Source organism: Oryctolagus cuniculus, chromosome 3 (assembly GCF_051225735.1).
Source record: "Oryctolagus cuniculus isolate XC-2025 breed Fujian yellow rabbit chromosome 3, ASM5122573v1, whole genome shotgun sequence".
In the NCBI taxonomy this organism is placed as follows: domain Eukaryota; kingdom Metazoa; phylum Chordata; class Mammalia; order Lagomorpha; family Leporidae; genus Oryctolagus; species Oryctolagus cuniculus.
Genome location: NC_142869.1, coordinates 87579216 through 87591218, shown reverse-complemented (window position 1 = coordinate 87591218; position 12003 = coordinate 87579216). Strand labels below are relative to the sequence as shown.

At 34.7% G+C, this 12003-nt stretch overlaps 1 protein-coding gene across 8 annotated transcripts in view; it reads left to right on the top strand.

Moving 5' to 3' along the window:
- Nucleotides 1-12003, top strand: part of GALNT13 (polypeptide N-acetylgalactosaminyltransferase 13) — a 560094-nt gene that overhangs the window by 445002 nt on the left and 103089 nt on the right. The window contains exon 10 of one of the 8 annotated variants that reach the window (XM_089329142.1): nucleotides 8155-8759. The exons of the other annotated variants lie outside the window; for them this stretch is intronic. Within the exon in view, the coding sequence (XP_089185268.1) occupies nucleotides 8155-8171 (17 nt within the window). The 3' untranslated portion in view covers nucleotides 8172-8759. Of the gene's footprint in view, nucleotides 1-8154; nucleotides 8760-12003 lie in introns of those variants that run through there. 8 annotated transcript variants of the gene reach the window in all.

Genomic DNA, 12003 nt, shown 5'->3' with positions numbered 1-12003 from the left:
CTGCACCTGCTTCAGCCCTTTTTTCTTACATCAGCCTGCTTTGCCTCTGCACCAATAACCAATAGACAAGACCAGTGTTCTGCCATTGCAGCATGCTGGCCCACAGCTTTGTACGACTTTCTTCTGATCTGGTTCTGTGTCTCTTTATGTTTAGGTTGATTTCCATAAAAGTTTTCACAGAGTCTGGGGGAAGTGAAGCAGATGCTTACTTTTACACATACTTAGAAAAGTACAGGTCATAGTCTTCTAATAAATAATGCAATTATTTATGGATTGCTTGCTAGTATCATAGACACAGTGTTCCATGCTGCTTGTTCATTATCTCACTTAAGGCTCATGACACCTTTTATTGCTTATTTTTATTACAGATAAGAAATGTGAAACTCAGAGAGGTGAAAGAACTTCCAAAAGTCTTTCACGGAAGAAGCAATAGTGCAAATCTTGGGTTAAATCCATATCACTTTCTCCATGGCTCTTAACCTTCCCAGTGCTACATTCCCCTTCTTCTGTAGCCAACATTACAAGAGAAGATACCTAACACTACTAGCTAGAATTCCTTCTCTGTACTTCCTAGGGTAGATTCTTGCAGTATACTTCATACTCAGTGTACCTAAAAGTTGTCTTTACCTTCTTTACCTCTAAAAGCTAAATTCCTTGATCATGCTTTGAAAAAAAAGTCTCAATGTTGTTATGTAGTCTTACTTCTATTGGTGCTTCTTCAATTTAATGGTGGACATAAAGACAGGTGAAATTCTGTGCAAACGTAGAACCTCACACATGGGAGTTATTTAATAAATCTTCGTTAACTTAATTTATAAATAAGTTAAATGAAATAATCAGACACTACTTAGTATATTTATATACTTAGAGTCAGAATTGAATAATAATTTAGCTAACTCCTATCTTGTCCTTTGTGAATTGATTTGGAAAATGTTTCATATATATGATATTTATAAAGGTGTTTTATAGAAAATAGTTTCATACCTAGTCTATATATTATGGAAAATAGTTTTATATATACTCTATTATTAAAAATAGAAACTGAGAAGATTCCTAAACTGTATTCCCTCTGTGATATCCTCTTCTTTGAAAATCGTAAATCATTTAAACTTGTATGTTAATTTTCTCAAAACTGATAAAGTACAAAATACATCAATAAACACTGTGCCTTTGGTGTTTATTTGTAAGTTTTTAAGCATTTTAATGATTATTTGGTAAGCAGTTCCTAGCACTACTCAAAAATATTCTCATCTCAAATGTTCTTATCCCTAAATGTAAAGAATTATGATTGTATTTAAATAAGTTCAAAACGTACTTTTAACATGAAAAACAGTGATAATTTTTGTGTCAAGAGCCTTTTACTAAAGTTATGATTAAAGATGTATGGAAAACTACCATAATAATGCTGCCGGCACTTCAGATTACAGAAACTATTGGATGCCTTTGAGTTTTAGAGGATATTATTGGCCGGCGCCGTGGCTCAATAGGATAATCCTCCACCTTGCGGCGCCGGCACACCGGGTTCTAGTCCCGGTTGGGGCGCCGGATTCTGTCCCGGTTGCCCCTCTTCCAGGCCAGCTCTCTGCTATGGCCAGGGAGTGCAGTGGAGGATGGCCCAGGTGCTTGGGCCCTGCACCCCATGGGAGACCAGGAAAAGCACCTGGCTCCTGGCTCCTGCCAGGATCAGCGCGGTGCGCCGGCTGCAGCGGCGGCCATTGGAGGGTGAACCAACGGCAAAGGAAGACCTTTCTCTCTGTCTCTCTCTCTCACTGTCCACTCTGCCTGTCAAAAAAAAAAAAAAAAAAAAAAAAGAGGATATTATTGTAGAATTGAAATGATATATAGATCTGAGTTTGTAAGTGTTTTGTAAGGAAAACAGATGTTCATAATCCATGTCATATTCAAACCAACTTCAATGAATACTATAAATTATTCATATGCTCTCCATTTATAGGTAAAACCTCATAAGATTTGTGGGGCTATTTGTCATATTTTTTGATGTCCCAGCAGTTGTATTACCTTTTTACTGCTGTATTACGCTTTTTCTGACAATTCTTTTGCGAAAGTTTTCAAACACACAAAGCTGTTGACAGAGCTTTGCAGTGAACATCTGTGTACCCAGCCACCTATACTCTGCCATGGACATGATACTCTTTAATTGCAGTGTCACCTACCTACGTATTATCTAGCCTTCATCCATTTATTATTACATTTTGTTTTGATGAATTTCAAGGCAAACTACAGACATCGGTAGACTTCCCATAAATACTTAATATCCAACTTGATTCGATATTTATATAGAGGTTTCTTGAGGTGAAATATATGTATGATGAAAAATAAACATGTTAGATGCACATTTGCTGAGTTTTGGCACATGTATGCAACTGTATAAACTAGGACCATATTCAAAATATAATACAGTGCCATTGAGGGGGTGAACCAATGGAAAAGAAAGACCTTTCTCTCTGTCTCTCTGTCTCACTGTCCACTCTGCCTGTCAAAAAACAAACAAACAAAAAACAAAAACAAAACAAACAAACAAAAAGTGGAGCAGCCAGCTCTTGAACCAGCATCCATATGGGATGCCTGCACCGCAGGTGGTGGCTTTACCCACTACACCCCAGCCCCTGCCCCTACATTACTGTTAAGGGCTTAGTATTCTGATAAACATAGAGTTCAACAACAGCAACAAAAAAGTGAAGAGACACTAGTCAGCAGGAAAATAGGAAAGGGCTGCAAACAATTATCAAATGAAAAGATGTTCAACTTCCCTCACATAAGATAAATGTGAAATAGTCTCAAAAGCATTAAAACTAGAGTAGTATATAATTTCTATCAATCTGTTTAGCAAAACTTTAAAACAAAGTTTGACAAAGCACTATGTTTGCAGCAACTGCCATAAAGTTCTCCCTTCATGTTAAAATGACTCCAGACACCTAATTTGACCTCATTTAGGTTGGATATTGCTCACTAAGCCTCTACTACACAAAATTTCTAATGATTTATCTAACCATCATGGTCTTATTTTCTGTGAGATAAGTGTCCCAGAAGTGGTTTAAAATCTGGTTGCTTTATTTTTCAAAAAAAAAAGTTACATACAGATTTGCCCATTAATCTTATGCTGTTAATTGAGTAAATTTAAATCTAACAGCTATTAAGTAGATTTTTCTTAACTTTCTTTGGAAAATAAACTGTTGAAGAAATGTGTCTCTGGTGGTTTATCCTGATTTTTTAACTTAGACTCTAAAATTACATGTTTTCACATAAGAGCCTGAGAATTGCCAGTGATCAGTCGGCAACGATTGGATTTCAGTTATGAGAAATCTAGAGCCACGGAAGAAGTGCTTTTTAATCAGTTCATGAAATCAATACAGCAATAAAGCAATATATGAAAAATTATTTTGAAGATATTTTACAGGGTGGCTATCATGGAATATTCTCACTCATTTCGTGTCTTCACTGAGGCATTTTGTCATTTACACTAAATTATTCCTCTTAGGAAGCCTCCTCACAGATGCATCTTCTGGTAAATAACCACTTTACTCAATTTTATACGTCCAATATATTCTACTGTAGGACAGAATTTCCCAAACTACTGCCATTAATTCACTTACCTTTTCCATTACTTCTGCCATATCCTAATATATATTTACTTATTTTTATTTAAGTTGAGTTTAAATCTCACATTTTAACTAAGCCTTAAACTATGAAGTTGCAGATTGATGCATATCATATTTTTCAAACACACATTAAGTGAATGCTTAGCAGTGAATGTGTAAATGATAGCCATATACAATTTACAGTCATTGGTCCCTCCAGTAGATTAAATATTACAGATATCTCTGTTTAAGAAAAGCTTTTGGTCGCTTTATATGGTCTATAAATATGGATATTTGCTAATACTTGTTTTTATTAACCTAGAGATTGATTGAAAAGAAACAGAAGTGTGGGAACCCAGGCAGTATATTAAAATAAAATTATACTGAGTATTAGATAAAGTTGTATGTCTGGCTTCGTATATATAATATATGTATATATATATGTGTGTATATATAGTTTTTGGGTACATCAGTTTCTAAGGTCAAATCATTTGCTCCATGTACAAGGCATAGATTCATTAAAATAATCTTTAAGATCTTTTTCAGCTCTTGGATTTGTAAGGGTAAAAATGCTTTATTGCAGTCTTTCATGACACTTTATTTTTGGTAATATATCTTGCTAGCTATATTAAAATTAATAATTTTGTTTTCCTTGTTTTATAAAGAGCTATCCTTTGAGCTTCACATTCCATGTGAATTCTTTACCTTTATTAGAGTTCAACATCTGGCTTAAGGTCCCAGGTCTACTTCTGATTTTTTATTCACTGCCCACTTAGTTTGGGAAGCAGAGTCCTGCTGGCATTCTAGGACTGAAAATACTTTAACTAGCTGAGCTTAGTCACTAGCAGATAACGGTGAGACATTGTGCTTTATGAAACATTTGGAGAAAGAACTGACTTGTCTCTTTCTTGTGACTTTAGACATAGCTCCTTAAATACTCTGGACATCCTTGTTCTCACCTGTAACAAAGTTCAGTTATTAAAGGTACAGATCAAGGGATAACTGATTCTTGATAGGATAATCAAGATACAGCATTCCCTCCCTTATTCTAGGGAGGGAATTCTCAGTGGTAATCTGAAACTGGAGCCCCTATATATACTATACCTGTGCCCTATGCATACACAGGAACTTCAAAAGCTCATACAAGGTTAGAATTAATACAGGTTCATTTTTGTGTGAAAAACTGAAATTCATGTATAGTTCTTTTACAATATGCATGTTTCAAGAACATTTTGAAGACCAGCTGTATTCATGGATTTTAAAAATTTTGCAGCAAATAAATGTATTTTTACATTCCTTTTTCCATGCACATTTGAGGTCCCCGTATAATATCTATGATGACATTTATTTATAAATCAGACTTAGTAAGAAATTCACAACTAGGAATAAAATAGAATTATGACAATACACTATACTAAAAGTTATATGAATATGATCTCTCCCTCTCTCAAAATATCTTATTGTGCTATTCTCATTTTTCATCTGGTGATAATGATAAAAGACAATACAATGCCTATGTGATTAAATGAAATGGAGTGAATGACACGGGAATTTTGACATAGTAATTGATTAATGTGTAAGGGATACTTCAATGTTAGTACTGCAACACTACACTTCCACAGGCAATATGGTAATCAAAAATAGATGCTAAGTGACTAAAGGACAGGTGGTATATAGGTTGTGGGTATGCTAGACAAAGCCACCATGCATGTCCCAAGACAGAGTAAGATGCTACAAAGATTTAGTCAACTCCTCAGAATGTAGACACATTAAAACTTTTTTATTTATTTTTTCTCGATTTTTGCATTTAGTGTTTTCAGATAGTGGTTGACTATATGTAACAAACTGGAAAACAAAACTTGATAAAGGAGAAAATCCTGTTTTCATAAAATCATATTATCAGTGGCTCTTGACATTGAGCTACATTGATGGCAGAAGTAGATAGATATCTGTGGCCTTTCAGGGAGTGCCTCAGACACACAGACAGTTCTAAGTTCTGTTCAAAAGAACTTTGAAGACTACTGATTAAATTACCGAATAAATCTATAAATGTTTTAACTTTTCTGCATTATTTAGCAAGTTGTGTCTTGAAAATCTATACTGAGTTTCTAAAGTACTCATCCCAGTAAAATTCAAGTATATTTGAGCTTTGAGTAGACTGTGTTCTTCCAAACTATAAGTATATAGAATATGAATACTTTGCACATGGCTGTGAAATTATTGACTTCTTTCCTGAAGTTCTTGTATGATTTGCTTTGCCCTTACACAGATTACTGGTGCTCCACATATATACATTGACACCAGGAAAGCTGCCCTTCCAAACTGGAAATTCTGTTACCATAGAAGTTTAATCCATTTATCTTTGTTATTTTTTTCTTCCCCCTTATTTCTTTTGATGAGTCATGTATCTTAGAAAAAGAAACTTTCCTTTTAAATTAAGGTTATTTCTTTTAGATAAATTTAGCTATTTTAAGAATTTTTTGCTATACCCTTCACTATATAAAGTCAGAATTAGTTGCCTTTTACTTTAACTAAAGATCAACAAACTGAGACCACTTATCATCCTAAACCAGCTCTATACGTGTTTATTGGTATGCTATGTGCATTTATATAATTGTGCTATCTTTTCTATATGCCTTTACAACATCTTGAATATAAAATAATATTTAGTTTAATAATAAGTTAATTTGAAATTTCTATGCAATGTAATAACTTATTGCAAACACAGAGTATTCTACACAATATTGCAAAGAAAAATTATAATTGACCCTAATTTAGTTTTGTTTGCTTGTTTGATTTTTTTTTCATTTTGGGATTGAAAACATAATTCTTAGTGTTTTTTCAAAATATATTCTTATTTGATAATTTGATTCACACATTTACATAATCTTGGAATGGGATACTTACCCATTTTCTTTGCTTTATTCTAATTTTTATACATCCTGCTTTACTATAGATACTTTCCAAATTCATCTGTAGTTCTTTTGGCTTCTAAAGAGAGAAGCTATAATGAGAGAAATGTGTGACTTTATTTCATGGTTCTGAAATTTGTTCACTCACTGAAATTCATTAAAACAGAACCTGTTTTCAGGCTTCCCTTATTTCAATCTGCATTCCTTGTCTCAATAACTATAATAAAAATAGGACAAAACAAATTTTGATGGGCAATTTCATCTCAGCCCATCTGTTCAGTTATGCTGGGAAGCAGGATACCTATGTTTATTTATCCTTCTGCTCATAAGGCTGCTCTAATATAAAGCATGATGAATCAGACAAGGCATTGCATTTACTTCTATTTCTATTGCTGTTGTTTGACTCTCCTTCCCCACCCTCCATAGAGGAGCTAAGGCAGGAATGAAGAAGCTAGTGTGGGGCAGACATAGGAATTCATATGGGGCTGGAAGTACACCAGGTGTTCTACTCAATGTGGTATTTTTTTAAGATTTATTTATTTATTTGAAAGGCAGAGTTACAGAGAGACCTAGGCAGAGAGAGAGAGAGAGAGAGAGAGAGAGAGAGAGAGAGGTCTTCCATCTGCTTGTTCACTCCCCAGAAGGCCACAATGGCCAGAGCTGATCCAATCCAATGCCAGGAACCTGGAGCTTCTTCCAGGTTTCCCACGCAGGTGCAAGGGCCCAAGAACTTGGGCCATCTTCTGCTGCTTTTCCAGGCACAGTAGCAGGGAGCTAGATTAGAAATGGAGCAGCCAGGACTTGAATCGGTGCCCATATGGGATGCAGGCACTGCAGGCAGCAGCTATACCTGCTATGCCACTACGCTAGCCCCTCAATGTGGTCTTGAATACAAAGTGCTGACAGGACAAGTACAAGGATAATCCAGGGTTGAGAACTGAAATTAAAATAGTAGAAAATTCAAGTACGTTCAAATGATCAGAGAGAAAAATAAAGTGTATAAGCTAGCAATAAGAAAGAGGCAGAGGCCAGATCAGCACAGGAGTTTATCATAAGACAGTAAAGATTCCTGTCTATGACCCCCCCATATCTGGAACCACTGTTCACCAATTGCAGGATTCCTAGAATTGCAAGATCATCCATAAACAAGAGTATCAATTTGTTAAGTCAACAACAAGAATCATTGTGCACTTACTCCTCATGCAGGATCTCTGTCCTTAATGTGTTGTTCAATGTGAATTAATGCTATAACTAGTGCTCAAACAGTATTTTACACTTTATGTTCTGTGTGGATGCAAACTGTTGAAATCTTTACATAATATATACTAAATTGATCTTCTGTATATAAAGATAATTGAAAATGAATCTTGATGTGAATGGAATGGGAGAGGTAGCAGGAGTTGGGAGGGTTGCGGGTGGGAGGGAAGTTACGGGGGTGAAAAAGCCATTGTGATCCATAAGCTGTACTTTGGAAATTTATATTTGCTAAATAAAAGTTAAAAATAAATTAAAAAATAAATAAATAAAAAGAATTGCAAGATCATGAAAATGTTGACAACCACCTTGGAATTTGAGGGCTAAACAAGGCAAAGACCGGACTTAGAGTCATCCTGGACTTTTTTTTTTTTTTTTTAATTCCACAGATCTTCTACTTCTTTGAAAGAATATGAAGTAAGACAATCTCCATGTGATTCATGGGTCACTTGTTCATCCTCCAGAATGGCCTTGCACATTTTATTATATTTTATTTGAATGTAAACACAATTATTGAGCAGTAAATAATGATTTTCCTTACCCATTGATTCCTTAGTGCATGTTGATGCTAGAGATGCATCGATTTGCGCAAGCCTAGCTAACGGTGGAGCAGATGGCTATGTAAAAGTTTACTCAAAATCAATGTGAATTAGGTTGCTGCTCCCAAGTAAAATGAATTATAAATTAGAATGGCTGTTTTCTTTAACCTAATATGATAGATTGCTGTCTAAGGCAATCTCTTAAGATAGACTGGCTGAAAATTTATCCCATGATCTCAGCTACAATCATTGTAAAAGAAACATGATTTTATGAGCATAAATACAGAAATTATTTGAAAGGAGTATATTTTGTCTCTAGGAATGTGGCCAATGAATTTTGTGATATCTCTAAGGAAAAAACTTGACAAAAATCTTGTAAGAAAGAAGATTATCATAGTCTTTTGAATTATATAGTATACATTGACTGCTTTTATTGCTTGATTAAATGTTTGTAAATCCTCACACAAATAAATGTTACAGTAGTTTCATCATTTTCCAGCTTTGAATGCAACAGTACTGACTGTATAGCTTCAGTTAGAGAAAGATCATTAATGTGTTATGTCCTTGATTATTGCTTTTGCTTATGATGTAAAGAGAATTATAACTCATTTACAGTTTATCAAATCTGTTTCTAAGCTTTTTCTTTGGTTTCACATAAAATAGTCAAACTACTCATATTCATGAAAGTCAACAGAATATGAAATTATTTGTCAAATTCCATTCCTTGCTAGATCTTGGAGATCTGGAAAGACCAGGCAGGAAGGAAAATAGCAAAAAAAATACCACCACACAGTATTTCTTTCCAATTTAGGGTATTGCTGTGGTAGAAATGTGACAAATATTCTAAAATGATGATGAACTTTGTTTTTCTACCAGAAATATTTAATAGACAACTTGTACTTTTGAGCCATGTCCGATTCTAGATTAATAGACCTAGAACAGTGTACCAGTGTGTGGATGGATGTCCCCATAAAAGTTTACTGTCATAGATGCAACTATCCAAAAACTTATTTTCAGCATATATTTTGAACCAAGTATTGTGTTGCGCAATAGATATTTAAGGAAATATGAAGAAGATGCCCTGCAACCAGATTATACGTAGTTTTATGTGGCACCATGATAGTTCTCAGTAATAAAGTCCTTTGAAAGAACTCAAAAGAAGAAAGGGTGAGAACAGTTCAGCCAAGGAGGGTTATAATATTTGAGTTGGTCTTTAAGTATGAATCTCACTTTGAATGAACAGGAAAAAGCATAGTGAAGATGGGGTTCATGAATAAAAATGAAATAAAACATAATTTGGAAGGGTCAGTTTACCTAAAACAACTGGATCATTGAGTGAAAAAGCTAAGCATGGATTTTCCATTCTTTTTCTCCAAACAATCTTACCTTTTAATTTAGTTTTCCACAACCTAAAGAATATTTTGTGTATTTTTATCTGATTAAGTTATATTGAGAAAGATTTTATTGAGCAGCATTGTAATACTTCTAGGCACTACATTGACTATGGGCGTATTTGTAAATGAAATGTATAATGATGCATCTTTATATAGTTTATATGCATATGCACTATAAACCTTTCCTTCAAGACTGCTATGTTCCAATTCTGACACTGGCCAAATATTTGACTTTGTTAACCTTTTTGGAATATAACTAAATGGTCTTTAATATCTGTTTCAACTATAACCATCTTTGGAATTACCCAGAATTTTTGTAATTCACTGCAAAATATTTGGGACTAGATTGGTCAGTTCGAGCTCTTCTGCTTACCGTTCTGGAAACTTTTATAAATGTGCTCTATTACAGGATACTGTGAAGTCCTCAAATTCCTCTTAAATAAAATAGAATTAAAAAATAGTTGCCATATCTCAGGATTGAGCACATGTACAAAGCATTTAACCCACTTTTCACCACACAGTGAATGCCTAACAGATGCTGCCTACTTATATCACATTATTTTATTCTGATTAGGAAAAGATTACTGATTAGGAAAAGAATACTATCCACTCAGTTTCTAACCTCTGAATATAGAAAATCAGCTTCTATTTTAGACTGCTAAGTATGACTTATAATCAACATTATTCACCTTAGCCTTGGGTTATGATTCTTAATGCTTGAATTTTAATTCTGATTAATTTTAATTTATACCCTTTCAGAACTCATTTATCTTGGACAAATAACGTATTTGCTCAAATAACTGACTCTTGACTGCCATTTATATTGTACTGGGTGTGAAATGCTACGACCAAGCCCAGCAACATAGAATCAACACTGATTAAGTTATCACCTCTAAAATTGAAAGCTAGAAGCCAAGTAGGCAAGAAGATACATAAAAAATAAACCCTGGAAAATACGGCACCCTATTATTTTCACAAAAACACAGGCAGCAAGAATTGGAATGATCCTTAGAAGTTCTAAAGCATATGGTAAGAGAGCACAAAAAATCACCACAAATTCTGATCCTCCCATTGAGACATTAATTTGATTTTCTACTTCTTGAATCAGGTCTGTTCTTAGCACTTTCTTTTGTGGTAAAAGTGACATGAAAAAGAGTAAATTCTTACCCAGCAACTGAAGAATTTTGTACATATCATTCATCTCTCTCTCATTCTCTTTCTCTCTCTCTCTAGAGAGAGAAAGCATAATATGTGAACAAGCCAATTTAGCCTATTGATGGGTGATAAACCATAAACAAAAATTTCATTCATCTTTTCTCATCAAAAGCATCTTAAACTAGCCAACCCCCAGCATCTCAAAATTTCTTCCCAAATGTAAGAGAAATCAGGAGAAGAAAAGGAAATAAAAAAGCCCAGCCAAATTGCTGACCTGAAAACAATGGTGAGCTAAAAACTAGTGATTGTTTTAGGTACCAAGTTTGGGGTGATTTGTTCTGCAGCAAAAGCTAACTACTATATCAATATATGAATCTCTTCTAAAATAGCACCCAGAAATGACCAGCTAGCCATGGTATTAAATAATAAATCATATCTTTCTTTCTCTTCATGCTCAATTTTTAAAAATATTTATTTTATTTATTTGAAAGACAGAGTTACAGAGAGAGGTAGAGACAGAAAGAGAGCTCTTCTATTCACTGGTTCACTCTCCAGATGGCCACAGGGCCCTGAGCTGCGCCGATCCAAAGCCAGGAGCTAGGAGCTTCTTCCAGGTCTCTCACGTGGGTGCAGGGACCAAAGCACTTGGGCCATCCTCTACTGCTATCCCAGGCCATAGCAGAGAGCTGGATTGGAAGAGGAGCAGCTGGGACTAGAACCGGTGCCCATAAGGGATGCCGGCACTTCAGGTCAGGGTGTTAACCTGCTGCACCACAGCACCAGCCCCTTCATGCTCTTTTTTTATGATTAAGATTATATAGATTAATAATTTCTATGGGCCATCCTATAAAACTTTTATAATATTAAATTCATTGAGTTTTCACAATAACAGAAATCAGAAGTCAATTTTTTTTTCATCCTGTTTTGAGGTTCCAAACAACTTTTCAATTTTCATTGTCCTCTTAATCTCTGGTTTACTTTAAGTAATGTTTCTTAGGTTTAGTGCAAGCAAAGCTTTATTTCTCACCCAATGTTAATAATCCCTGGGATTTGCTAAAGTTTTAAGAATCTAGTTTTTACTTTTCTTCCTATATTTCCTCGATTGTATTAAAACTCAGTTTTAAGGACCAGTGCCATGGCATAGCGAGTT